Genomic DNA, 27,668 nt, shown 5'->3' on the forward strand with positions numbered 1-27,668 from the left:
GGCCCCCTCCCAGCACCACAAATGCCCACAGGATTGACAGAAGCCCTTCCCAATCCCCCCAGGAGCCCCTAAATTCCCACCTCCCATGGCACTGATCAGGAGAGGTTGGTGGACAGGAAAATTTACAGCCAAGATCAGCTCGGGCACTTCAGCAGTGATTTGGGCACTTTGGGGGAACATCCCGGATAGGGAGACCCAGGCCAGGCACTGGGACAGACAATTAGAATTCTTGGAGAACAGGCGGGCTCAGGTGGACACCTTTTGCCTGCACACCTATGAGATTGTGGACATGTCCCCTACCTTTGATAGCTTCAGAACACCCAAATCCTCCCTAATATTCTATTGAACCAACCCCAAATTCACCCCCAAATCCTGGTAAATGGTGCAGCTTTAGATCTCTTTGCTCAATTTCTTTATTTTCACCCCAGTTTTGGTTGTTTAGACAGGGTGAGGAAAGAAATTATTGAAATGGAAAAGACCTCCAAGATCATGCAACACTGCTTGATGCCACCAGAAGAAATAACTAGACAGAGTGGGTGAGATTTTTTGGCGTGTGAAGTCAAGAAATCGCTTCCTCCCAATGAATTTCCAGTTTAGATCAGAGTCCTGATGGATGTTCCTGCCTCTGTGTTCATCCAGGTGCCTATGGGGATCCAGGAGGACATGGAGACCACCTTCCAGGTGTCTTCTCAGCAGGGATCACTGGGAATGTGGGTCACCAGGGCTCTGACCAAAGTGGGTCCTCCCATGGGGGATGGAGTTGGAGCAGGGCACGAAGCTCTTCCCACAGCTGAGGCATTTGCAGGGTTTCCCTTACCGGTGCCTCTGTTGGTGTTGGGTCAAGGTAGAGCTCCTGGAGAATCTCTTCCCACACTGGGGACACTCGCAGGGCCTCTCCCCAGTGTGGATGCGCCGGTGGGTGACGAGGTGGGACTTTTGTTTGAAGCCCTTCCCACAGTTAGGGCAGCGGAAGGGCCTCTCCTCGTGTGAATCCGCTGATGTACAAGGAAATGGGAGCTGGTCAGAAACCTCTTCTGTCACTGGGCACACTCATAGGGCTGTTCCCCAGTGTGGATGATTTGGTGGATGATCAGCTGGGACTTTTGGCTGAAGGTCATCCCACATTCCCCACATTTGTATGGTCTTTCCCCAGTGTGGATCCTCTGGTGGCTGAACAAGGGGGACCTCTGGCTGAAGCTCTTCCCACATTCCCCACACTCATAGGGCTGTTCCCCAGTGTGGATCCTCTGGTGGCAGATCAAGTGGGATCTGCAGCTGAAGCTCATCCCACATTCCTCACATTCCTAGGGCCTCTCCCCAGTGTGGATGCGCTGGTGGGTGACGAGGTGGGACTTTTGTTTGAAGCCCTTCCCACAGTTAGGGCAGCAGAAAGGCCTCTCCTCCATGTGAATCCGCTGGTGCCTGAGGAGACTGGAGCTGGTCTGAAACCTCTTCTGACACTCGGGACACTCGTAGGGCCTCTCCCCAGTGTGCATGCCTTGGTGGGTGACGAGAGCAGAGCTGCAGCTGAAGCCCTTCCCACACTCCCCACACTCCTAGGGCCATTCCCCGGTGTGGATCATCTGGTGCTGGATCAGGTGGGAGCTCTGCCTGAAGCTCTTCCCACACTCCAAGCACTTGTAGGGCTTCTCCCCATGGTGAACCTGCTCATGGCCCACCAGCTCCAAGCTCTGGCTGAAGCTCTGTCCACCTTCCTGGCACAGGATGCCAGGACTTTGTGGGCTCCCGGGGTCCCTTCTCCCCTCCCTCTCTGCTTTGGGCTGCAGGGGCTCCAAGGAGTCCCCCCTGCCCCTCTCCAGGCTGTTGAGGGTCCCGCCAATGACGGCGCTCCTCCCTCTCTGGGCTCCCCATTTTGGGCTCCTGGGGGACACAGGGATCTGCTCCTCCAGGCTGCCTCTGCTGGCAGTCGCCACCGGGACCCCCCAGTGTTCCCCCAAGGGGCCTTTTCCGCTCAGCTTTGCAGTTCTTCATTCTCCAAACATCCCCCCCAAAAACCCAACCCAGGGATCCCCCAGGATATCTGGGCCGAGCTCCCCATCCCTGGTCACCCATGGGATGGGGGGTGATGGTCCCAGCGGGGCTGCGAATTCAGGGAAGGCTCGACCTCATGATTCCTTTTTCTTTCCCTGATCCTCCTTTGTCCCTCCTCTTCCTCTTCATCCCATGCCTCCTCTTCCCTCCCTCCTCCTCCTCCCCCAGGAGCAGCGACACCCTCGGTGCCCCGTTCCCGCAGCCCTGGCAGCCCGCGGCAGGAGCGGGGATGGAGCCGGGACAGGTCGGGATGGGCAGCGCGGGGCTCTCGGCTGCTCCCACTCGCTGGGGGCGGGGGGAACCCGGCCCGGGCAAAAGGAGAGACAAACTGGGAAAACTGGGGGCTGCACATCCAAACTGGGCCTTGCTGGGGACCCTGACAGGGGACTGCCAGCCCTTGGGGCTCCTCTCGGGAGATCCGGGAGGGGGGAACGCAGAGAGGGCTGGGGGATCCCAGGAATGGCAGCACTGGGAGTGACTTTTTTATACTGGGATCGTACTGGGATCATACTGGGAGCAGCTGGGCCCATGCTGGGGCAGACTGTGGTCACACTGAAGGAGACTGGGATCATATTGGGATCATACTGGGATCACACTGGGACAGAGTAGGAGCCTGCAGCGGGCAATTGAGACCATGCTGGCGCAAATAGGATACACTGGGAGTGACTGGGATCATTCTGAGTTTGACTGGGAGCAACTGGGAGCAACTGGGATCATGCTATGAGCAACTGGGAGGAACTGGGAGTCACTGGGTGCATGCTGGGGGTGACTGGAAACAACTGGGCTTCTACTGGGATCAGCTGGGATCATGCTGGAGGTGACAGGGATCATACTGGCAGTGAGTGCAACTACACTGAGGCTGAGTGGGAGTGGTTGTGAACAAATGGGATCATGCTGGAAGGAACTGGGAGTGACTGGGAGTATGCTGGAAGGAACTGGGGTACACTGGGAGAGACTGGGAGTGACTGGAACAAAAGTGAGGGTGAAAGGGAGCAACTGGAACCATGTGGGGCACAACTGGTTCATACTGGCAGTGACTGGGAGCACACTGGTCTCATCTCTGGACCATACTGAGAAGGACTGGACTAATACTGGGAGTGTCTGCGACTGACTGGGAACACACCAGGCACATCATCCCCCATACTGGGTGTGACTGGGAGCAACTGGGAAAACACTGGATGAAAGTGGGAGCAACAGGGACTGTGCTCGTGCAAATTGTATCATAATGGGGAGTGACTGGCAGCAACTGGGCTCCTGCTGGGAGCAGCCCCTGGCGGCCCCGGGAGCCCCGCACCCCTTTCCCGGCCATGCCGCCCCTCCAGCCCCAGCACCCCCCATTGCCGGGGTGCCGGCACTGCCAGGGGCCCCCCCTCTCGGGGTCCCCGCTGGGGCTTCTGGGGCTCTCCTCTCTCTGGGCTCCCGCTCAGGGCAGCCGCGGCTCTCCCGGGGCTCCCCAAAACCGGTGTCCCCCTGCCGGGGCTCTGCTGCCCTCACCGCCCACCATGACCCCCGAAAAACACCTCCCGGGGACCCCCCGATGTTCCCCGAGGGCCAGCTGCGGCTCGGCTTTGGAGCCCTGCCAGCTCCAAACATCCCCCCGCCAAAAACCCCAAACCCAGGGAGCCCCGGGATATTTGGGCCGAGCTCCCCCTCCCCGGGCACCTGCAGGATGGGGGCGATGCTCCCGGGGTGCTGCGAGCTCAGGCAGCGCCAGGGCCACGCGATTCCTTCTCTCCTCTCCTCTCCTCCGGCTGCTCCCTGCTGCCGCTGCGCCTCTTCCTCCCTCCCTCCTCCTCCTCCCCCGCTCCCGAAGCCCCCGCAGCCGCGGGAGGGGTGGGGATGGAGCTGGGACAGGTCGGAATGCAGAGAGGGCTGGGGGGGATGCCAGGAGTGGCAGTGCCTGGGCTGTTCTGGGATCATACTGGGAGCGGCTCCTGGGTGACCGAGTTCTACTGGGATCATACTGGGATCGTACTGGGAGTGAGGAGGAGCAGCGCGATGGCTCCAGCGCTGGGGCTGGGGGCGCTCCTGGGGCCCCGGGGGGGCAGCGAGAGGTGAGGGGAACCCCGGCACCGGGACTCTTTGGTCGCCCATTCCGGAGCACCGAGGGGCCCCTGAACCCCCATTCCCGGGCACCACCATCCCCTCGCACCCCCATTCCCGGCCTGGGTTCCACCCCGCACCCCATTATCCGGCACCGGCAACCCCCGCACCCCTTTCCCGGCCATGCCGCCTCTCCCAACCCCCAGAGCCCCCTTTTCCTTAACCCAGAGACCCCCTGGACCCCTATTCCTGCCTTTCCTAGCGCCCAGACCCTCCTTTCCTCAACACCGAGGACACCCGGGACCCCTATTCCCAGCCAGCCTGGGTTTTCCCACCTTTTGCAGGGAATGGGGACACCGGGGACCCTTGGAGTCCCCTTTCCTGACGATAGTGACACAATTAAGCTTGCCCAAACTCCTCCTGGATCTCCCCTTAGCCCCCAGTGGGGATTCCTGGGAGTTCCCCTGTGTTCCCCCTTTCCCAGGACTTTGGGGGTCCCCCCGACCTGTCCGTGCACCCCCAGATTTCTTCCACAGCCCCCTGTGATGGTGGGGGGTGGGGGCCGAGTGCTGGTGCCCCCCTGCCTGCAGCAGATTCAGCGGAGAGGGGAGTTTGGGGGGATCCCTGAGCATTTGGGGTCCCCTGGGTTTTGGGGTGACCCCCGGGTCCCCCAGGATCTCTCTGGACACGCTGACACTGCCCGTGCGCAGTGAGAAGGTTCATACCTGGCATGGGGTCCCAGCTCTATCACCGGCATCACCCAGGAATCCCCAAACTCTCCCGGGAACCCCCAAACCCCTCGGGACACCCCGACCTCCCCGGGACCCCAAAACCATTTCTGGGCCCTCCAAAAACTCCTCAAGACCGCAAAAACCCCACACAGACACCCCCCAAACCCTCCCAGGACATCCAAATTCCCACAAGAGCTCCCAGCACCCCCCAGACCCCCCTGAGAAGGTTCATACCTGGCAGGGGGTCCCCATCTCTGTCACCGGCAGGTACCCCAAACCAGCCTTGGGTTCCCCCTGGGATTGCCCAATCCCCCCTTGGGAATCCTGAAAATCCCCCTGGGAACCCCCCAAAAATCCACCAGGACCCGAAAAACCCTGGAGATAGACAAAACCCCACCAGGAATTCATCATGAAATTTATACCCAGCACGGGGTCCCCATCGCCATCATCGGCATCACCCGGGTACCCCCAGATCCTCTCGGGACTCCCAAACCCTCCTGGGACCCCCAAACCCTCCCAGGTACCCCTAAATCCTCCCAGGAATCCCAACCCTCCCCGGGCTCTGCTGCCAGAATCAGCGGGAGTGGTGTTGGCCTCTTCAGGGGAGTTAGAGTGGGACCCGACCAGAGCGGGGGCCCTTAAACCCCAAAAATCCACCCTGGGGGGCAAAACATCCCCTACAGCGGCTTGGAGTGAGTCCCCCAGAAAAATGTCACTTAAAGCTGTCATGATCACCCCTGAAAAGGGGCTTGTGGGGCTGTGGCCCCACAAACACCTGAAAATGGGGAGGAAAAAACACCCTTGGAGGGGTGAGGTCCCCCCAAACATCCCTAAAAAGAGAAAAACTCCTCTTCAGAGGGGCCTGAAGACCCTTCAGGGCACTCGAGGAGGGACAAGATCCCCTCCTCTGCTGGGGCCTCTCCGAGCCGAGAGCTCTCCCGTTGGCGGCTGCCCTCGGGGGAGCCCCGAACGACGGCGGCTCCTGGGCTGAGCCCCCCTCAGCCGGGGCTGTGGAGGGAACTGGGGGGGCTGGGACGGGGCCTGGGGGTCCTGGGGTGACCTGGGGGAGCCTCAGTGGGTCCCACCTCCCCCTGTGCCCCCTCTCCCACCCCCTTCCCAATATTGCCCCCAAACAAAAGCTTGTGGCTGTGCCCCCACCGACCTCCAGCCCTGGGAACCTGGAGCAAGCGGAAACCACAACTTTGCAAATGCTACCTGTGCCTGAAGCAAATGGAAAGAGAACTGGGGTGTGAAAAATAAAGCTTGTTTATTTTCAGAAAAACAGCAAAGAAAACACAGAACACATTTACATTGTAAGAATATTTGTAACAACAACTATCTATGGAACGTATATACCTAAGAACATATCTAACAAAAGTCTATGAAACGTATTTACAGAAGACAAAAAGAAGCCCTAAAACCTATAGCCTAAAGACAACAACAAACTCTACAACGTATGTACAAAAGGGTGGCATCTCTGTCCGGGATCTCCATCGGTCCTTGAGGAAAAGCAAGAGGCACAGTCACTCCAATCAGGCAGAGAGGGCTCTTCCATGTGCCCCCAGGCTGGCCCAGCAAGCGCAGCACAGGCTGGGGATGGCCACCAGAACCCAATGCACCGGGTCCCACATCCCTGAGCAGGGACCACCCAGCCCAGTCCCAGCCTGGCAGCAGGGGACCCGCTCTGCCTGTGGGGACCACATGCCTGTCCTGCTGCTGGTATTGCTCTTCATCCCAAGATCATGGCCTCTTCCTCATCTTTCTCATCAATGTCCATGTCCTCAAGGTACTCTTCCATTTCCACGTCCATCTCCTCTTCCACATCTACCTCCATCTCTTCTTCACCAGTCTCTTCTCCATCCACTTCCATCTCCTCCTCTGTATCCATCTGCATGTCCACCTCCATCTCTTCCTCTCCAGTCTCTTCTCCATCCACTTCCATCTCCTCCTCTGTATCCATCTGCATGTCCACCTCCATCTCTTCCTCTCCAGTCTCTTCTCCATCCACTTCCATCTCCTCCTCTGTATCCATCTGCATGTCCACCTCCATCTCTTCCTCTCCACTCTCTTCTCCATCCACTTCCATCTCCTCCTCTGTATCAATCTCCATGTCCACCTCCATCGCATTGTCTCCACTCTCTTCTCCATCCACTTCCATGTCCTCCTCTCTATCAGCCTGCATGTCCACCTCCATCTCGTCCTCTCTCTCGGTGACAGCCTGCAGAGGTAGCAACACCTCAGAGTGGGGTCCCTGTCCCACCCCATCCCCACAGAACTCCAGCCCAGCCGGGCAGCTGGGGGGTGTCCACCTCCATGGAATGGCACTGTACCTTCCTCAGGACAAATGTGAGCATCCTGCAGGGACGGATGACAAAATCCAGGCAACAGAGAGCTTTCAGGACTGATGGGAGTATCAGGGCGCAGGTGACGAGAAGAGTGACAGGGAGCATGGTGAAGGGTGAGCTGGCACGAGGGCTGGCACAGGGTGGGCTGACACAAGGGCCAGTGGTTGTGTTGTGCTCTTTGCTGGACGCTGGAAGTTCCTGCTGGAACATCACATCTGTGACATCACAGTGGATCTAAAGAGCATCTTGTTCCGAGCTGAGCAATCTTCCCCAGCCCATGCTGCTCACAGCCCTGTTGCCAAGGATGGGGCATCCACAGCCTGGGCCAGTGCCTCAGCAGCCTCCGTGTAAAAGAGCAGCTCCCTCAGATCCAACTTCAATCAGCCTCCTGCAGTTGAAAGCCATCCCCCCTTGTCCTGTTGCCACGGGCCCGGCTGAACACTGTCCCCGTCTTTCCTGTGGGACCCTTCCAGTCCTGCAGAGCTGCACTGAGGCCTCCCCAGTGTCTCCTGTTTCCAGGCTGAGCATCCCCAGCCCCACTTGGACGGCAGTCAGGTAGATCAGGGGGAGTCAAGGCTGAAGTCCAACAGCATCAGGAACTGAGAGGTGGAAGCTTTAGGCCCAGGTTTGCCTCTGTAATAACAGTGGAGGGGAAGATGGTGGGACACTGGCTCTGTTCTAACCGCTGATTATTTTCTTTTTTTTTTTTTTTCCCTTCTTTTCTGTCATGCTGATGCAGGTGTTGCTGTTTGCAAGGAAGCTTGGCACAATATCCATTGTCTTCTCCATTTGTGAAACACCGAGCAGAGTCTGGGCAGGCTGATGATGCAGAGCAAAACCTGCAAATACACCGGTGATCCTGAGCCTGGAGGGTGCAGCTAAACCCGGCCAAAAATAATTTCTGGAAAGTCAAGCCTGGTTTACATTTTCTTGAATTTGGCTATTCCTGATCCGGGTGAGGGGGCTTTCTGGGGAGGGGGTGCCACAGGGTTCCCCCCCCCCATTTTTGGGAGGTTTCCCATGGTGCCCCCTCCCCAAAAAGCACCGCGGGCCCCCTGAGGTGGCTCCTGTTCTACCGGCCGGTGCCCCCTGATCCAGGACTGCCCCCGGTGAGTCTGGGGCGCTCTGGGGGGATTTTGGGGAGATTTTGGCGGCATGTATGGGCTTTGGGGGATTTTGTTGGGAGATTAGGGGGAATTATTGGATTTTGGAGAGAATTACTGGGTTTGTGGGGTTATGGGGGTTTTGTGGGTTTTGAGGATTTTGGATTTTAGGGATTTTTTAGGGTTTTGGGGTGGTTATTTTTTGGGGGGTTTATTGAAATTTTTGGGCGGTTTTTTTTTTTTTTTTTAATTTTGGTGGGTTCCATTGGGATTTTGTGGGATTCTTTGGTGTTTAGGAGTTTTTAATTGGGATTTTTGGGGGATTTTGGGGGGTTTTAGTGGAATTTTGGGGGGCTTTGGAGTTGTCCCAGGGTGTGGGGAAGGGCTGAGAGGCACCAAAGTCTCCTTTAAACCCCTGAAAGTCCCAATAAACCCCATGAAATCGCAATTAAATTTCACAAATTCCCATTAGAACACCCTCGAATCCCAAAAAAAGCCCACAAAATCCCAATTAAACCCCACAAATCCTCCCAAAAATGTCTCCAAAACCACAACAAGCCCCACAAAATACTCACGAGTCCAAAGAAATCTTGACAACAACCTAGAAAAAACCTACAAAACCCCCCCTAATCCCCACTAAAATTCCTAACAAACCCAAATCCCCAAAGAATCCCACTAAATGCCCCCACAATTCCAATAAATTGCCTCCAAATCCCCTAAAAATCCCAATAAAACCCAGAAATAATTCCAGAGGATCCCACAAAATCCCCACAAAATCCCAGTAAAACCTTCCAAAATTCAAAAGAAAACACAAAAAAAATCAATTAACCCCCAAATACCCCCAGGAAAACAACTTCCCACTCAAAGCACCAATAAAACCCCTCAAAATCCAAACTCCCAAAATTCCCAAACACCCCCACACCCAATAATTCTCCCCAAAAACCCCAACAATTCCCTGTAAACTCCCAACACAATTCCCAAAAGCCCAAAAAAGCCCCAGATGCCCAAACCCCTCCCGAGCCCTCCCTGGTCCCTCCCGGTCCCGCCCGGGCCCGTCCGGGGCCGCGGCCAAAACTGCCCGGAGCGGACGCGGAGGTCCCGGAGCGACCCCGGAGCCGATCCCGGGCTCGGCCTCGGGCTCGGCCCCTTTGGGGGATTTTGGGCCGAACCGGGCAGGTTTAGGGTGGGCTTCAGATCCCTTGCGGGGATCCCGAGCCTTTTCGGGTGGATTTTCAGCCCCTGTGGCTGATTTGAGGCCGAATCTGGTGGGGTTTAGGGGGGATTTCAGACCCCTTTGGATGATTTTAGGCCCATGGGGGTGGGGCTGGGGCCCATTTGGGTGAGTTTAGGAAAAACGGGGCCCATATGGGTGAATCCTAATCCTGTGTGGGTGATTTTAGGTCCCTATTTTGGGTATTTTGGGCCCATTTAAGTAGGGTTTTTTGCTGCTTTGGGCAATTTTAGGTTGAACCAAGCCTTTTTAGGGTGATTTTAGGTCTTCTTGTGTTGGTGTCAGGGACATTTTGGTGATTTTAGATACCTTTGGATGATTTTAGGCTGGACCAGATACTTTCAGGGTGGATTTTAGTCACATTTGAAAGATTTACGGGTGATCTTAAGCCATTTCTTGAGGGCTATAAAACACTTGGGGCAGTTTTAAGCCCCTTTGGTTGGATTTTAGAGCCCTCTGGATACTTTTAATCCCATTTGGTTGGTGTCAGGCCGAACCACGTGGATGTAGGCTGCATTTGATGCCCTTTTGGGTGATTTTGGGTCAAACCGGGCTTTTTTAGGACAGCGCGTCCCCCTGGCCCCGCTCCTTTCCCCTCACGGTTCTGCCCTTTCCTCGCTCCTTTCCCCTCATGGTTCAGGATCCCGGAGCGGGGGAGGAGGAGGAGGGAGGGAGGAAGAGGCGCAGCGGCAGCAGGGAGCAGCCGGAGGAGAGGAGAGAAGGAATCGCGTGGCCCTGGCGCTGCCTGAGCTCGCAGCACCCCGGGAGCATCGCCCCCATCCCGCAGGTGCCCAGGGAGGGGGAGCTCGGCCCAAATATCCTGGGGGCTCCCTGGGTTCGGGTTCTTTGGGAGGGATGTTTGGAGCTGGCAGGGCTCCAAAGCCGAGCCGCAGCTGGCCCTCGGGGGGACATCGGGGGGTCCCCGAGAGGTGTTTTTGGGGGATCCCAGTGTGGGTGGCGGCAGAGCCCCGTCGGGGGGACACCGGTTTTGGGGAGCCCCGGGAGAGCTGCGGCTGCCCTGAGCGGGAGCCCCGAGAGAGGAGAGCCCCAGAAGCCCCAGCGGGGAACCCGAGAGGGGGGGACCCCTGGCAGTGCCGGCACCCCGGCAATGGGGGGTGCTGGGGCTGGAGGGGCGGCATGGCCGGGAAAGGGGTGCGGGGCTCCCGGGGCCGCCAGGGGCTGCTCCCAGCAGGAGCCCAGTTGCTCCCAGTCACTCCCCGTTATGATACAATTTGCCCCCAGCACTGCTCCCGTTGTTCCCACTTTCATCCCGTGTGTTCCCAGTTCTCCCACTTGCCCCCAGAATAGTCCCAGTCACTCCCAGTAAGATCCCGGTATGAGTCCAGTATGATCCCAGTCTCTGCCAGCAGGGCCCCAGTCACTCACCCTTGTCCCCAGTTGCCCCCAGCGTGGTCCCAGTTGCCCCCAGCACATTCCCAGTGGCTCCATATGTGTCCCAGTCCTAGTGCAATGATGGGGAATACCAAATGCACTTGAGGCATCACGTACGGTTAACACCAAAGCTGTGGCTATGTTTGTGATGGGGTCATAGGTAAAGTTCACTAGGTTCCACCGGGATTGGAATTCCTTTTCAAAATCAGCGGCACTGTCCCAAACTATTTTCCGAATCTCAGTAGGAAAAGTGCCTTCTTCACCTTCTCTTATAATCGAGGCAGCAACCGACTGCATCCCTAATTGAGCCTGGATACAGCTGAGAGCTAAAGAAACGTTCTTTTGTGTGGCACCGAGTGCATCAATTACCAATTTGTGATCATTTACGCTTGCTTCCTCCCAACTTGGTAATATGTTTGATAGCAAGCGCTGATGTCTTCCCAAGGCCAAGAAGGACGACTGCAGTGGTTGTTGGAATTTGGTCAAATCTAGTGGTGGCAGCCAATGTGTTCATTAATACTTCTGAATCAATGCTATTTAGAATTCCCAATCCTGTTCCTACTGCACCGTCTTTTAGAAGGGTTCCGCTGTCGCAACCAGGTCGTCCAACCCTGAAAAGAAGTTGACAAAAAAGGTGAACAAGCTGGCTGAATTTCGGAGACATTTTTTTGCATCAGCAAAATCAGGGGTATTTAACCCCATCGTTTGGGAATTGGGGAGTGTTTGACACCCCAGGATCTGGGATTTGGAGGGTTTGATCCTAAAATTTGGGGTTCGGGGCTGGGGGGGGGGGGGGGGTAGGGCTTGACATCCCAGAGTTTGGGTTTGAGGGTGTTTGACCCCCCCAGTGTTTGAACTCCCAGGATTTGGGGTCGGGGGGAGTTGACCCCAGGATCTGGGGTGTTTGACCCGCTGGGTTTGGGGTCGGGGTTGAGAGCAGAGCCATTTCCTGGAAACAGCGGCGGGACCGGGACTGGGAACAGGATCGGGATCGGGAATGGGAGTGGGATCGGGGTCGGGAATGAGATCGGGAACGGGAACAGAAATGGGAATGGGATTGGGATCGGGAACAGGATCAGGAACGGGATTGGGCTCGGGAAGGGGAGAGGCCCTGGCCCAATAATGGACCCCTCCCCCAGGGAGCGACCCTGCCCCAATCCCGAGATGGACCAATCCCCTCAATCCCAGACCCCTCCCCAATTCCCAAACCCTCCCCAATGCCAGCCCCTGACCCAGTCCCAGACCCCTCCCCAGTCGCTGAACGGACCCTCCCTCAATCCCAGCCCGCCCCGATCCGGATCGGAGCCATCCCCGGAGCCTCCCCCATTCCCGGACCGGAGCCTTCAATCCCTTTTTGGGGCGGCTCCTGCCGCTTCCAGCCCATTTTTGGGGGATCCAAACGGCTCCGGGGACCCTCCCCACTTTGGGGGTGTTGGGGTGGCCCCAGGGCCGCCCCGAGGGCCGAGGGGGGATGGAAACCCCCAAAGCCGGGGGGCTTCTGGGGGTCCCCAGTTCCCCCCGTCCCCACCCCAAAACAGCTCCTGGCCAATCAGAGCGCGCGGCGCTGCTGACAACTCAGTTGCCGGGCCGGCGATTTTGAGGCAATCAGCGCCTGCGATAGCGCTGCTCCTCGGTTGCCAGGCAGATCAAAACGCTTCTCAATGCGCTAGCCAATCAGAGACTGCGCGGGGCCATTTCTAGCCAATCAGAGCGCTTGTTCTCGATGACTCCTCAGTCGCCAGGCGGACCCGCAGCGCCCAGCGCTCCCCGGGAGCGGAATTTGGGGAGGGGGGAGGTGACCCTGGGGATGGGGATGGGGCGTGCGGGGGCAGCTGGGGCCGGACTGGTGGCACTGGTGGTGCTGAGAGCCCCCCCGGCCGCGGGGGTCGCGGTGAGAAGGGGTTGGGGGCCCCAAATTAAACCAAAGAGGGATCGGGACCCCCCCACGGAGCAGGAGGGGCCTGGAACCCCCAAAACCAAACACGGGGGAGGGGAGCGGGGACTGGGGGAACGATGGGGAAGGCGGGGGAAAGAGGGGGATGGGACACCCAAAAAGGATCAAGACAACTTGAGGTGGCCACCTTTCTATGTGGATGGTAGCCAATGGTAGCCAATGCTTTTTCCCAGTCCATGGGATCCCAGTCTGTGCAATCCCAGTCGATGTGGTCCCAGTCCATAGAATCTCAACCCAGTTTATCCCAGTGTGTACCGTCCTGATCCCTATGGTCCCATTCCATATGGTCCCAGTCCATAGGATCTCAGTCCAGGTGATCTCAGCCCATGTTTGATCCCAGTCTGTGTGGTGCTGCACACACTGCCAGGGTCTGAAATTCCAGTCACCAGCCAGGAAAAAATGTTCCTGCCCTTGAATGTCCTTGCTGTCCTCTCAACGAGTTAGAATAAAACTAAAAATCAATAAATTTGAATTTAAATAAAATAGAATAAAAATGAAATTTAAAAATTTCAACTCTTACAACCCTCCTAGGGCTCCGCTGCCGGAATCAGCAGGAGTGGTGTTGGCCTCTTCAGGGGAGTTAGAGTGGGACCCGACCAGAGCGGGGGCCCTTAAACCCCAAAAATCCACCCTGGGGGGCAAAACATCCCCTACAGCGGCTTGGAGTGAGTCCCCCAGAAAAATGTCACTTAAAGCTGTCATGATCACCCCTGAAAAGGGGCTTGTGGGGCTGTGGCCCCACAAACACCTGAAAATGGGGAGGAAAAAACACCCTTGGAGGGGTGAGGTCCCCCCAAACATCCCTAAAAAGAGAAAAACTCCTCTTCAGAGGGGCCTGAAGACCCTTCAGGGCACTCGAGGAGGGACAAGATCCCCTCCTCTGCTGGGGCCTCTCCGAGCCGGGAGCTCTCCCGTTGGCGGCTGCCCTCGGGGGAGCCCCGAACGACGGCGGCTCCTGGGCTGAGCCCCCCTCAGCCGGGGCTGTGGAGGGAACTGGGGGGGCTGGGACGGGGCCTGGGGGTCCTGGGGTGACCTGGGGGAGCCTCAGTGGGTCCCACCTCCCCCTGTGCCCCCTCTCCCACCCCCTTCCCAATATTGCCCCCAAACAAAAGCTTGTGGCTGTGCCCCCACCGACCTCCAGCCCTGGGAACCTGGAGCAAGCGGAAACCACAACTTTGCAAATGCTACCTGTGCCTGAAGCAAATGGAAAGAGAACTGGGGTGTGAAAAATAAAGCTTGTTTATTTTCAGAAAAACAGCAAAGAAAACACAGAACACATTTACATTGTAAGAATATTTGTAACAACAACTATCTATGGAACGTATATACCTAAGAACATATCTAACAAAAGTCTATGAAACGTATTTACAGAAGACAAAAAGAAGCCCTAAAACCTATAGCCTAAAGACAACAACAAACTCTACAACGTATGTACAAAAGGGTGGCATCTCTGTCCGGGATCTCCATCGGTCCTTGAGGAAAAGCAAGAGGCACGGTCACTCCAATCAGGCAGAGAGGGCTCTTCCATGTGCCCCCAGGCTGGCCCAGCAAGCGCAGCACAGGCTGGGGATGGCCACCAGAACCCAATGCACCGGGTCCCACATCCCTGAGCAGGGACCACCCAGCCCAGTCCCAGCCTGGCAGCAGGGGACCCGCTCTGCCTGTGGGGACCACATGCCTATCCTGCTGCTGGTATTGCTCTTCATCCCAAGATCATGGCCTCTTCCTCATCTTTCTCATCAATGTCCATGTCCTCAAGGTACTCTTCCATTTCCACGTCCATCTCCTCTTCCACATCTACCTCCATCTCTTCTTCACCAGTCTCTTCTCCATCCACTTCCATCTCCTCCTCTGTATCCATCTGCATGTCCACCTCCATCTCTTCCTCTCCAGTCTCTTCTCCATCCACTTCCATCTCCTCCTCTGTATCCATCTGCATGTCCACCTCCATCTCTTCCTCTCCAGTCTCTTCTCCATCCACTTCCATCTCCTCCTCTGTATCCATCTGCATGTCCACCTCCATCTCTTCCTCTCCACTCTCTTCTCCATCCACTTCCATCTCCTCCTCTGTATCAATCTCCATGTCCACCTCCATCGCATTGTCTCCACTCTCTTCTCCATCCACTTCCATGTCCTCCTCTCTATCAGCCTGCATGTCCACCTCCATCTCGTCCTCTCTCTCGGTGACAGCCTGCAGAGGTAGCAACACCTCAGAGTGGGGTCCTTGTCCCACCCCATCCCCACAGAACTCCAGCCCAGCCGGGCAGCTGGGGGGTGTCCACCTCCATGGAATGGCACTGTACCTTCCTCAGGACAAATGTGAGCATCCTGCAGGGACGGATGACAAAATCCAGGCAACAGAGAGCTTTCAGGACTGATGGGAGTATCAGGGCGCAGGTGACGAGAAGAGTGACAGGGAACATGGTGAAGGGTGAGCTGGCACGAGGGCTGGCACAGGGTGGGCTGACACAAGGGCCAGTGGTTGTGTTGTGCTCTTTGCTGGACGCTGGAAGTTCCTGCTGGAACATCACATCTGTGACATCACAGTGGATCTAAAGAGCATCTTGTTCCGAGCTGAGCAATCTTCCCCAGCCCATGCTGCTCACAGCCCTGTTGCCAAGGATGGGGCATCCACAGCCTGGGCCAGTGCCTCAGCAGCCTCCGTGTAAAAGAGCAGCTCCCTCAGATCCAACTTCAATCAGCCTCCTGCAGTTGAAAGCCATCCCCCCTTGTCCTGTTGCCACGGGCCCGGCTGAACACTGTCCCCGTCTTTCCTGTGGGACCCTTCCAGTCCTGCAGAGCTGCAGGGAGGCCTCCCCAGTGTCTCCTGTTTCCAGGCTGAGCATCCCCAGCCCCACTTGGACGGCAGTCAGGTAGATCAGGGGGAGTCAAGGCTGAAGTCAAACAGCATCAGGAACTGAGAGGTGGAAGCTTTAGGCCCAGGTTTGCCTCTATAATAACAGTGGAGGGGAAGATGGTGGGACACTGGCTCTGTTCTAACCGCTGATTATTTTCTTTTTTTTTTTTTTCCCTTCTTTTCTGTCATGCTGCTGCAGGTGTTGCTGTTTGCAAGGAAGCTTGGCACAATATCCATTGTCTTCTCCATTTGTGAAACACCGAGCAGAGTCTGGGCAGGCTGATGATGCAGAGCAAAACCTGCAAATACACCGGTGATCCTGAGCCTGGAGGGTGCAGCTAAACCCGGCCAAAAATAATTTCTGGAAAGTCAAGCCTGGTTTACATTTTCTTGAATTTGGCTATTCCTGAACCGGGGGAGAGGGCTTTCTGGGGAGGGGGTGCCACAGGGGTTCCCCCCCCTCATTTTTGGGGGGTTTCCCATGGTGCCCCCTCCCCAAAAAGCACCGCGGGCCCCCTGAGGTGGCTCCTGTTCCACCGGCCGGTGCCCCCTGATCCAGGACTGCCCCCGGTGAGTCTGGGGCGCTCTGGGGGGATTTTGGGGAGATTTTGGCGGCATGTATGGGCTTTGGGGGATTTTGTTGGGAGATTAGGGGGAATTATTGGATTTTGGAGAGAATTACTGGGTTTGTGGGGTTATGGGGGTTTTGTGGGTTTTGAGGATTTTGGATTTTAGGGATTTTTTAGGGTTTTGGGGTGGTTATTTTTTGGGGGGTTTATTGAAATTTTTGGGCGGTTTTTTGTTTTTTTTGTTTTTTTTTTTTTTTTTAAATTTTGGTGGGTTCCATTGGGATTTTGTGGGATTCTTTGGTGTTTAGGAGTTTTTAATTGGGATTTTTGGGGGATTTTGGGGGGTTTTAGTGGAATTTTGGGGGGCTTTGGAGTTGTCCCAGGGTGTGGGGAAGGGCCGAGAGGCACCAAATTCTCCTTTAAACCCCTGAAAGTCCCAATAAACCCCATGAAATCGCAATTAAATTTCACAAATTCCCATTAGAACACCCTCGAATCCCAATAAAAGCCCACAAAATCCCAATTAAACCCCACAAATCCTCCCAAAAATGTCTCCAAAACCACAACAAGCCCCACAAAATACTCACGAGTCCAAAGAAATCTTGACAACAACCTAGAAAAAACCTACAAAACCCCCCCTCATCCCCACTAAAATTCCTAACAGACCCAAATCCCCAAAGAATCCCACTAAATGCCCCCACAATTCCAATAAATTGCCTCCAAATCCCCTAAAAATCCCAATAAAACCCAGAAATAATTCCAGAGGATCCCACAAAATCCCCACAAAATCCCAGTAAAACCTTCCAAAATTCTAAAGAAAACACAAAAAATTTCAATTAACCCCCAAATACCCCCAGGAAAACAACTTCCCCCTCAAAGCACCAATAAAACCCCTCAAAACCAAACTCCCCAAAATCCCCCAACTGCCTCCAAACCCAATAATTCTCCCCAAAAACCCCAACAATTCCCCATAAACTCCCAACACAATTCCCAAAAGCCCAAAAAAGCCCCAGATGCCCAAACCCCTCCCGAGCCCTCCCTGGTCCCTCCCGGTCCCGCCCAGGCCCGTCCGGGGCCGCGGCCAAAACTGCCCGGAGCGAACGCGGAGGTCCCGGAGCGACCCCGGAGCCGATCCCGGGCTCGGCCTCGGGCTCGGCCCCTTTGGGGGATTTTGGGCCGAACCGGGCAGGTTTAGGGTGGGCTTCAGATCCCTTGCGGGGATCCCGAGCCTTTTTGGGTGGATTTTCAGCCCCTGTGGCTGATTTGAGGCCGAATCTGGTGGGGTTTAGGGGGGATTTCAGACCCCTTTGGATGATTTTAGGCCCATGTGGGTGGGGCTGGGGCCCATTTGAGTGAGTTTAGGAAAAACTGGGCCCATATGGGTGAATCCTAATCCTGTGTGGGTGATTTTAGGTCCCTTTTTTGTGTATTTTGGGTGCATTTAAGTAGGGTTTTTTGCTGCTTTGGGCAATTTTAGGTTGAACCAAGCCTTTTTAGGGTGATTTTAGGTCTTCTTGTGTTGGTGTCAGGGACATTTTGGTGATTTTAGATACCTTTGGATGATTTTAGGCTGGACCAGATACTTTCAGGGTGGATTTTAGTCACATTTGAAAGATTTACGGGTGATCTTAAGCAATTTCTTGAGGGCTATAAAACACTTGGGGCAGTTTTAAGCCCCTTTGGTTGGATTTTAGAGCCCTCTGGATACTTTTAATCCCATTTGGTTGGTGTCAGGCCGAACCATGTGGATGTAGGCTGCATTTGATGCCCTTTTGGGTGATTTTGGGTCAAACCGGGCTTTTTTAGAACAGCGCGTCCCCCTGGCCCCGCTCCTTTCCCCTCACGGTTCCGCCCTTTCCTCGCTCCTTTCCCCTCATGGTTCTGCCCTTTCCTCACTCCTTTCCCCTCATGGTTCAGGATCCCGGAGCGGGGGAGGAGGAGGAGGGAGGGAGGAAGAGGCGCAGCGGCAGCAGGGAGCAGCCGGAGGAGAGGAGAGAAGGAATCGCGTGGCCCTGGCGCTGCCTGAGCTCGCAGCACCCCGGGAGCATCGCCCCCATCCCGCAGGTGCCCAGGGAGGGGGAGCTCGGCCCAAATATCTTGGGGGGTGCCTGGGTTCAGGTTCTTTGGGAGGGATGTTTGGAGCTGGCAGGGCTCCAAAGCCGAGCCGCAGCTGGCCCTCGGGGGGACATCGGGGGGTCCCCGAGAGGTGTTTTTGGGGGATCCCAGTGTGGGTGGCGGCAGAGCCCCGTCGGGGGGACACCGGTTTTGGGGAGCCCCGGGAGAGCCGCGGCTGCCCTGAGCGGGAGCCCCGAGAGAGGAGAGCCCCAGAAGCCCCAGCGGGGAACCCGAGAGGGGGGGACCCCTGGCAGTGCCGGCACCCCGGCAATGGGGGGTGCTGGGGCTGGAGGGGCGGCATGGCCGGGAAAGGGGTGCGGGGCTCCCGGGGCCGCCAGGGGCTGCTCCCAGCAGGAGCCCAGTTGCTGCCAGTCACTCCTTATTATGATACAATTTGCCCCCAGCACTGTTCCCGTTGTTCCCAGTGCCATCCAGTGTTTTCCCAGTTCTCCCACTTGCCCCCAGAATAGTCCCAGTCACTCCCAGTAAGATCCCAGTATGAGTCCAGTATGATCCCAGTCTCTGCCAGCAGGGCCCCAGTCACTCACCCTTGTCCCCAGTTGCCCCCAGCGTGGTCCCAGTTGCCCCCAGCACATTCCCAGTGGCTCCATATGTGTCCCAGTCCTAGTGCAATGATGGGGAATACCAAACGCACTTGAGGCATCACGTACGGTTAACACCAAAGCTGTGGCTATGTTTGTGATGGGGTCATAGGTAAAGTTCACTAGGTTCCACCGGGATTGGAATTCCTTTTCAAAATCAGCGGCACTGTCCCAAACTATTTTCCGAATCTCAGTAGGAAAAGTGCCTTCTTCACCTTCTCTTATAATCGAGGCAGCAACCGACTGCATCCCTAATTGAGCCTGGATACAGCTGAGAGCTAAAGAAACGTTCTTTTGTGTGGCACCGAGTGCATCAATTACCAATTTGTGATCATTTACGCTTGCTTCCTCCCAACTTGGTAATATGTTTGATAGCAAGCGCTGATGTCTTCCCAAGGCCAAGAAGGACGACTGCAGTGGTTGTTGGAATTTGGTCAAATCTAGTGGTGGCAGCCAATGTGTTCATTAATACTTCTGAATCAATGCTATTTAGAATTCCCAATCCTGTTCCCACAGCACCGGTTATGTCTCTTAGCATCCGTCTTTTAGAAGGGTTCCGCTGTCGCAACCAGGTCGTCCAACCCTGAAAAGAAGTTTTTTTTCCATCAGCAAAATCAGGGGTATTTAACCCCATCGTTTGGGAATTGGGGAGTGTTTGACACCCCAGGATCTGGGATTTGGAGGGTTTGATCCTAAAATTTGGGGTTCGGGGCTGGGGGGGGGGGGGGGTAGGGCTTGACATCCCAGAGTTTGGGTTTGAGGGTGTTTGACCCCCCCAGTGTTTGAACCCCCAGGATTTGGGGTCGGGGGGAGTTGACCCCAGGATCTGGGGTGTTTGACCCGCTGGGTTTGGGGTCGGGGTTGAGAGCAGAGCCATTTCCTGGAAACAGCGGCGGGACCGGGACTGGGAACAGGATCGGGATCGGGAATGGGAGTGGGATCGGGGTCGGGAATGAGATCGGGAACGGGAACAGAAATGGGAATGGGATTGGGATCGGGAACAGGATCAGGAACGGGATTGGGCTCGGGAAGGGGAGAGGCCCTGGCCCAATAATGGACCCCTCCCCCAGGGAGCGACCCTGCCCCAATCCCGAGATGGACCAATCCCCTCAATCCCAGACCCCTCCCCAATTCCCAAACCCTCCCCAATGCCAGCCCCTGACCCAGTCCCAGACCCCTGCCCAGTCGCTGAACGGACCCTCCCTCAATCCCAGCCCGCCCCGATCCGGATCGGAGCCATCCCCGGAGCCTCCCCCATTCCCGGACCGGAGCCTTCAATCCCTTTTTGGGGCGGCTCCTGCCGCTTCCAGCCCATTTTTGGGGGATCCAAACGGCTCTGGGGACCCTCCCCACTTTGGGGGTGTTGGGGTGGCCCCAGGGCCGCCCCGAGGGCCGAGGGGGGATGGAAACCCCCAAAGCCGGGGGGCTCCTGGGGGTCCCCAGTTCCCCCCGTCCCCACCCCAAAACAGCTCCTGGCCAATCAGAGCGCGCGGCGCTGCTGACAACTCAGTTGCCGGGCCGGCGATTTTCAGGCAATCAGCGCCTGCGATAGCGCTGCTCCTCGGTTGCCAGGCAGATCAAAACGCTTCTCAATGCGCTAGCCAATCAGAGACTGCGCGGGGCCATTTCTAGCCAATCAGAGCGCTTGTTCTCGATGACTCCTCAGTCGCCAGGCGGACCCGCAGCGCCCAGCGCTCCCCGGGAGCGGAATTTGGGGAGGGGGGAGGTGACCCTGGGGATGGGGATGGGGCGTGCGGGGGCAGCTGGGGCCGGACTGGTGGCACTGGTGGTGCTGAGAGCCCCCCCGGCCGCGGGGGTCGTGGTGAGAAGGGGTTGGGGGCCCCAAATTAAACCAAAGAGGGATCGGGACCCCCCCACGGAGCAGGAGGGGCCTGGAACCCCCAAAACCAATCACGGGGGAGGGGAGCGGGGATTGGGGGAACGATGGGGAAGGCGGGGGAAAGAGGGGGATGGGACACCCAAAAAGGATCAAGACAACTTGAGGTGGCCACCTTTATATGTGGATGGTAGCCAATGGTAGCCAATGCTTTTTCTCAGTCCATGGGATCCCAGTCTGTGCAATCCCAGTCGATGTGGTCCCAGTCCATATAATCTCAACCCAGTTTATTCCAGTGTGTACCGTCCTGATCCCTATGGTCCCATTCCATATGGTCCCAGTCCATAGGATCTCAGTCCAGGTGATCCCAGCCCATGTTTGATCCCAGTCTGTGTGGTTCTGCACACACTGCCAGGGTCTGAAATTCCAGTCACCAGCCAGGAAAAAATGTTCCTGCCCTTGAATGTCCTTGCTGTCCTCTCAACGAGTTATAATAAAACTAAAAATCAATAAATTTGAATTTAAATAAAATAGAATAAAAATGAAATTTAAAAATTTCAACTCTTACAACCCTCCTAGGGCTCCGCTGCCGGAATCAGCAGGAGTGGTGTTGGCCTCTTCAGGGGAGTTAGAGTGGGACCCGACCAGAGCGGGGGCCCTTAAACCCCAAAAATCCACCCTGGGGGGCAAAACATCCCCTACAGCGGCTTGGAGTGAGTCCCCCAGAAAAATGTCACTTAAAGCTGTCATGATCACCCCTGAAAAGGGGCTTGTGGGGCTGTGGCCCCACAAACACCTGAAAATGGGGAGGAAAAAACACCCTTGGAGGGGTGAGGTCCCCCCAAACATCCCTAAAAAGAGAAAAACTCCTCTTCAGAGGGGCCTGAAGACCCTTCAGGGCACTCGAGGAGGGACAAGATCCCCTCCTCTGCTGGGGCCTCTCCGAGCCGGGAGCTCTCCCGTTGGCGGCTGCCCTCGGGGGAGCCCCGAACGACGGCGGCTCCTGGGCTGAGCTCACCTCAGCCAGGGCTGTGGAGGGAACTGGGGGGGCTGGGACGGGGCCTGGGGGTCCTGGGGTGACCTGGGGGAGCCTCAGTGGGTCCCACCTCCCCCTGTGCCCCCTCTCCCACCCCCTTCCCAATATTGCCCCCAAACAAAAGCTTGTGGCTGTGCCAGCGCCCCCACTGACCTCCAGCCCTGGGAACCTGGAGCAAGCGGAAACCACAACTTTGCAAATGCTACCTGTGCCTTTAGCAAATGGAAAGAGAACTGGGGTGTGAAAAATAAAGCTTGTTTATTTTCAGAAAAACAGCAAAGAAAACACAGAACACATTTACATTGTAAGAATATTTGTAACAACAACTATCTATGGAACATATATACCCAAGAACATATCTAACAAAAGTCTATGAAACGTATTTACAGAAGACAAAAAGAAGCCCTAAAACCTATAGCCTAAAGACAACAACAAACTCTACAACGTATGTACAAAAGGGTGGCATCTCTGTCCGGGATCTCCATCGGTCCTTGAGGAAAAGCAAGAGGCACAGTCACTCCAATCAGGCAGAGAGGGCTCTTCCATGTGCCCCCAGGCTGGCCCAGCAAGCGCAGCACAGGCTGGGGATGGCCACCAGAACCCAATGCACCGGGTCCCACATCCCTGAGCAGGGACCACCCAGCCCAGTCCCAGCCTGGCAGCAGGGGACCCGCTCTGCCTGTGGGGACCACATGCCTGTCCTGCTGCTGGTATTGCTCTTCATCCCAAGATCATGGCCTCTTCCTCATCTTTCTCATCAATGTCCATGTCCTCAAGGTACTCTTCCATTTCCACGTCCATCTCCTCTTCCACATCTACCTCCATCTCTTCTTCACCAGTCTCTTCTCCATCCACTTCCATCTCCTCCTCTGGATCCATCTGCATGTCCACCTCCATCTCTTCCTCTCCAGTCTGTTCTCCATCCACTTCCATCTCCTCCTCTGTATCAATCTCCATGTCCACCTCCATCTCTTCCTCTCCAGTCTCTTCTCCATCCACTTCCATCTCCTCCTCTGTATCCATCTGCATGTCCACCTCCATCTCTTCCTCTCCACTCTCTTCTCCATCCACTTCCATCTTCTCCTCTGTATCAATCTCCATGTCCACCTCCATCGCATTGTCTCCACTCTCTTCTCCATCCACTTCCATGTCCTCCTCTCTATCAGCCTGCATGTCCCCCTCCATCTCGTCCTCTCTCTCGGTGACAGCCTGCAGAGGTAGCAACACCTCAGAGTGGGGTCCCTGTCCCACCCCATCCCCACAGAACTCCAGCCCAGCCGGGCAGCTGGGGGGTGTCCACCTCCATGGAATGGCACTGTACCTTCCTCAGGACAAATGTGAGCATCCTGCAGGGACGGATGACAAAATCCAGGCAACAGAGAGCTTTCAGGACTGATGGGAGTATCAGGGCGCAGGTGACGAGAAGAGTGACAGGGAGCATGGTGAAGGGTGAGCTGGCACGAGGGCTGGCACAGGGTGGGCTGACACAAGGGCCAGTGGTTGTGTTGTGCTCTTTGCTGGACGCTGGAAGTTCCTGCTGGAACATCACATCTGTGACATCACAGTGGATCTAAAGAGCATCTTGTTCCGAGCTGAGCAATCTTCCCCAGCCCATGCTGCTCACAGCCCTGTTGCCAAGGATGGGGCATCCACAGCCTGGGCCAGTGCCTCAGCAGCCTCCGTGTAAAAGAGCAGCTCCCTCAGATCCAACTTCAATCAGCCTCCTGCAGTTGAAAGCCATCCCCCCTTGTCCTGTTGCCACGGGCCCGGCTGAACACTGTCCCCGTCTTTCCTGTGGGACCCTTCCAGTCCTGCAGAGCTGCACTGAGGCCTCCCCAGTGTCTCCTGTTTCCAGGCTGAGCATCCCCAGCCCCACTTGGACGGCAGTCAGGTAGATCAGGGGGAGTCAAGGCTGAAGTCAAACAGCATCAGGAACTGAGAGGTGGAAGCTTTAGGCCCAGGTTTGCCTCTATAATAACAGTGGAGGGGAAGATGGTGGGACACTGGCTCTGTTCTAACCGCTGATTATTTTCTTTTTTTTTTTTTTTTTTCTTCTTTTCTGTCATGCTGCTGCAGGTGTTGCTGTTTGCAAGGAAGCTTGGCACAATATCCATTGTCTTCTCCATTTGTGAAACACCGAGCAGAGACTGGGCAGGCTGATGATGCAGAGCAAAACCTGCAAATACACCGGTGATCCTGAGCCTGGAGGGTGCAGCTAAACCCGGCCAAAAATAATTTCTGGAAAGTCAAGCCTGGTTTACATTTTCTTGAGTTTGGCTATTCCTGAACCGGGTGAGGGGGCATTCGGGGGAGGGGGTACCACAGGGGTTCCCCTCCCCCGTTTTTGGGGGGTCTCCCATGGTGCCCCCTCCCCAAAAAGCTCCGTGGGCCCCCTGAAGTGGCTCCTGTTCCACCGGCCGGTGCCCCCTGATCCAGGACGGCCCCCGGTGAGTCTGGGGGGCTCTGGGGGGATTTTGGGGGGATTTTGGTGGCATGTATGGGCTTTGGGGGATTTTGTTGGTAGCTTAGGGGGAGTTACTGGCTTTTGGAGAGAATTACTGGGTTTGTGGGGTTATGGGGGTTTTGTGGGATTTGAGGATTTTAGATTTTGGGGATTTTTTTAGGGTTTTGGGGTGGTTATTTTTTGGGGGGTTTATTGAAATTTTTGGGAGTTTTTTTTTTTTGGTTTTTTTTTTTTTTTTAATTTTGGTGGGTTCCACTGTGATTTTGTGGGATTCTTTGGTGTTTAGTAGTTTTTTATTGGGATTTTTGGGGGACTTTGGGGGGGCTTTGGAGTTGTCCCAGAGTGTGGGGAAGGGCTGAGAGGCACCAACATCTGGTTTAAACCCCTGAAAGTCCCAATAAACCCCATGAAATCGCAATTAAATTTCACAAAAACCCATTAGAACACCCTCAAATCCCAATAAAAGCTCACAAAATCCCAAATAAACCCCACAAATCCCCCCCAAAAATGTCTCCAAAACCACAACAAGCCCCACAAAATCCTCATGAGACCCAAAGAAATCTTGGCAACACCCAAAAAATCCCACAAACCCCCCCAAATCCCCACTAAAATTCCTAAAAAACCCAAATCCCCAAAGAATCCCACTAAATGCCCCCACAATTCCAATAAAATGCCTCCAAATCCCCTAAAAATCCCAATAAAACCCAGAAATAATTTTTCCAGATGGAAAAGGCTGCTGCGCCCAGGCAGCTCCAAGGGCACAGAAAGGAGGGTCTCGACCACGGGATCTGTGCCAGTCCCACAGTCCTGGGTAGCAGCCACCGAGCCCTGGGGGAGCAGAGGGCACAGCAAGAGGGACAAAAAGCAGGCAAGGTCCGAGACTGGAGAGAGCCAGACCCGGCAGCAGGAACAGCTGCTCCATTGCACTCTTGGAGAAAGCTCTTGGCTGCTTCAAAGCGCTGAAAGGCGTGCAGGGCAGAGAGGAGGCCACACCAAACACTGCTCCTGTTTCCACAGCCTCCCCTCTCCGTGTCCCAGAAGGAATTGGATGGACTGTGCTCTTCTCTCCGAGTGTCTCGTTCAGCACGAGCAGCTGAGCACCAGGAGCTGAAGGAGCTGAAGCCTCAGGCCTCAAGAGCTGGGCCTGAGGAGACTTTGTGAGCAAATGAATGCTGCTAACATGGACCTGGCTGAATGCAGCAGATGGAATCATGGAATCACAGAATCCTTTCTGTTGGAAAAGACCTCTGAGCTCATCCAGTCCAGCCGGTCACCCAGCAGTGTCGAGCCCAGCACTAAACCACGTCCCTGAAGTGCCAAGGCCTGGACAACAGCCCTGAGTGAGGCCCTGAGCCAAAGGTGGCCTCTGGATGAACCTTCCAACCAAAGGTTATCTTTGTATCTGCTCACTAATGAAATATGCATGGTCATTAGCGCTGTGATAGATGTATCCACTCGTTAGTGAAACATGGATTGACCTTTCTGTGTTTAGAAGCCAGACAAGGCCATGAAATCTGACATCTGGCCTTGTCTGGGGCTGATTGGTCAAAGTCGCCTCCCTTGGTTCCTCTTGGGCCCTGGCCAGGCTTTGGGAGGAACCCAGGAGGAGGATGAAACCAGATGTTCCCGCACCAGCAGCGCTGTCAGTTTGTTCATTCAGCGCTGTCAGAGCTGGGCCCTCTCCCAGCGAGGCTGGAGCCTCACCTGTGGCTGGAGGCACCTGCAGGAATTCCCAGTGTCCAGGAGTGGCTCTGCAGCCCTTGGCTGTGACAGCTTCCCCAGCTGCTGTGTGGATCTGAGGCATGGTAAAGCCTGAGGGTAACTGCTGCTGGATCTTTCTTAATCACTGCTGCAATCTTTGGTGCTGCTGGCTGGGTGCATTGCTGAGCTGCTCCTTTTGTGATTCTTTGCTGCTTTGAGCTACAGTCAATGACACTGAGTCCTTCAGTTGGTGTCTGTGTCTTTGGTGCTGACCCTGCCCACTGGGGAAACAAAACTGGCACAGTCTGGCCAGATCACAACAAAATGTCACTTTTTAAATGTAAATGTGAGGAATCAGTCCCATCAGAAATTCCCAGATGGGAAGCCCTTCCCTGGAGTTCCCTGCCTCTGGAGTGGGCTGAGGTCAGAGCACCCTGTGAGCAGTGGGGCACTCGGTTAATAGAGGCTGAACCCCTGGATGTCTTCAAATGCATCCCAAAATTGCATATGGAAGAAGGAAAAGAACTTGTGGGTTTGGGAAGATGAGGGAGAATTTTCTTAATGGCACATTGGAAACAGCACCAACAGAAGGAAGAATTGGTTTTGGAATGCTCCCACATGGAGGGACAGAGGAAGGTTTAAATCTTGGGCTCAGGTTCATTTGTGCAAGTGAAATATAACATTATTATTATTGTCATTAATAACAGTTATATAAAAAATATAACATGATTATACATTTTTTCAGATAGAATTAAAAATTGATACTGTGAAATAAAGGCTGACAATGCTAATATGTCAGCTTTGGCTGCTCAGTGTAACACTAAATACCCTACAGAAAAGGACTGGCCAAGACCCAAATGTCACAATTGAACTTTGTGAATTGTGTATCATGAAGAAAGGAGGAAGGGATGATGTGGAAACCCAGGACACTGGGAGTATTTCTCTGTCTGCTCTGTGTTAAGTATTTATTCTCTATCTATTGATATGATTGATAACATCTTCCACTTACTACCATACTGTAAAATAAGCAATTAAGGCTCGATCAGGATTTCAGTTTCTTCCCAGAAGTTACAGTGATTTTATTTTTCACAAGCCCACAAGATTTCAGGCGAGCTATGTTCAGTGTCCTAAAGAATTCTTTTCTCCAAGGGCTATCCTTGAGGTCCAGTATTTTTCTGGCTCCCATTAAAAAAGACCATAAGCCTTCTGCCTTGTTATTTACCTTCTTGCTTTCCACAGAGCAGTTACATTGCAGTAGGAAAGCCAGCACCAGCTGTATTCATGCTTTAAAATCTTTAGGAATTAATTGCATTTATATAAGTGCCAAGAAATTTTATTCTTAAGACTGTATTTTACTACCCTTTCTGCTGGAGCCAATCTTTGCACCCCACATGCACACACACAAGCCAAAACCCAGAAATGACTGTACTCAGCAACACGGCTACAAACCTCATCGGGAAAACCAAGTACATTATAAACATTAATTAATTTCAGCCACATGCCCTCCTCAGTGAAGTGGGTAATTACTACCCCCATTCAGCACAAGTGGGAAAACTAAAGGAGAATGATTTGCCCAGGTCAAGCAAGGTGCATGGCACAGAACAGAGCGCCCATAACCCTAGCCAGCAGCCATCCT

At 55.1% G+C, this 27,668-nt stretch overlaps 1 protein-coding gene across 1 annotated transcript in view; it reads right to left on the reverse strand.

Moving 5' to 3' along the window:
* Positions 1 to 1,037: 1,037 nt before the first annotated feature.
* The window catches only part of LOC137465822 (zinc finger protein 551-like), a gene marked incomplete at its 5' end in the record, with an annotated part of 47,404 nt that continues 20,773 nt past the window's right edge, over positions 1,038 to 27,668 (reverse strand). Inside the window, 1 exon segment of the mRNA XM_068177848.1 lies at positions 1,038 to 1,711. Coding sequence (XP_068033949.1) covers positions 1,038 to 1,711 — 674 coding nt within the window.

This window comes from Anomalospiza imberbis, unplaced genomic scaffold, assembly GCF_031753505.1.
Source record: "Anomalospiza imberbis isolate Cuckoo-Finch-1a 21T00152 unplaced genomic scaffold, ASM3175350v1 scaffold_113, whole genome shotgun sequence".
Taxonomy (NCBI): domain Eukaryota; kingdom Metazoa; phylum Chordata; class Aves; order Passeriformes; family Viduidae; genus Anomalospiza; species Anomalospiza imberbis.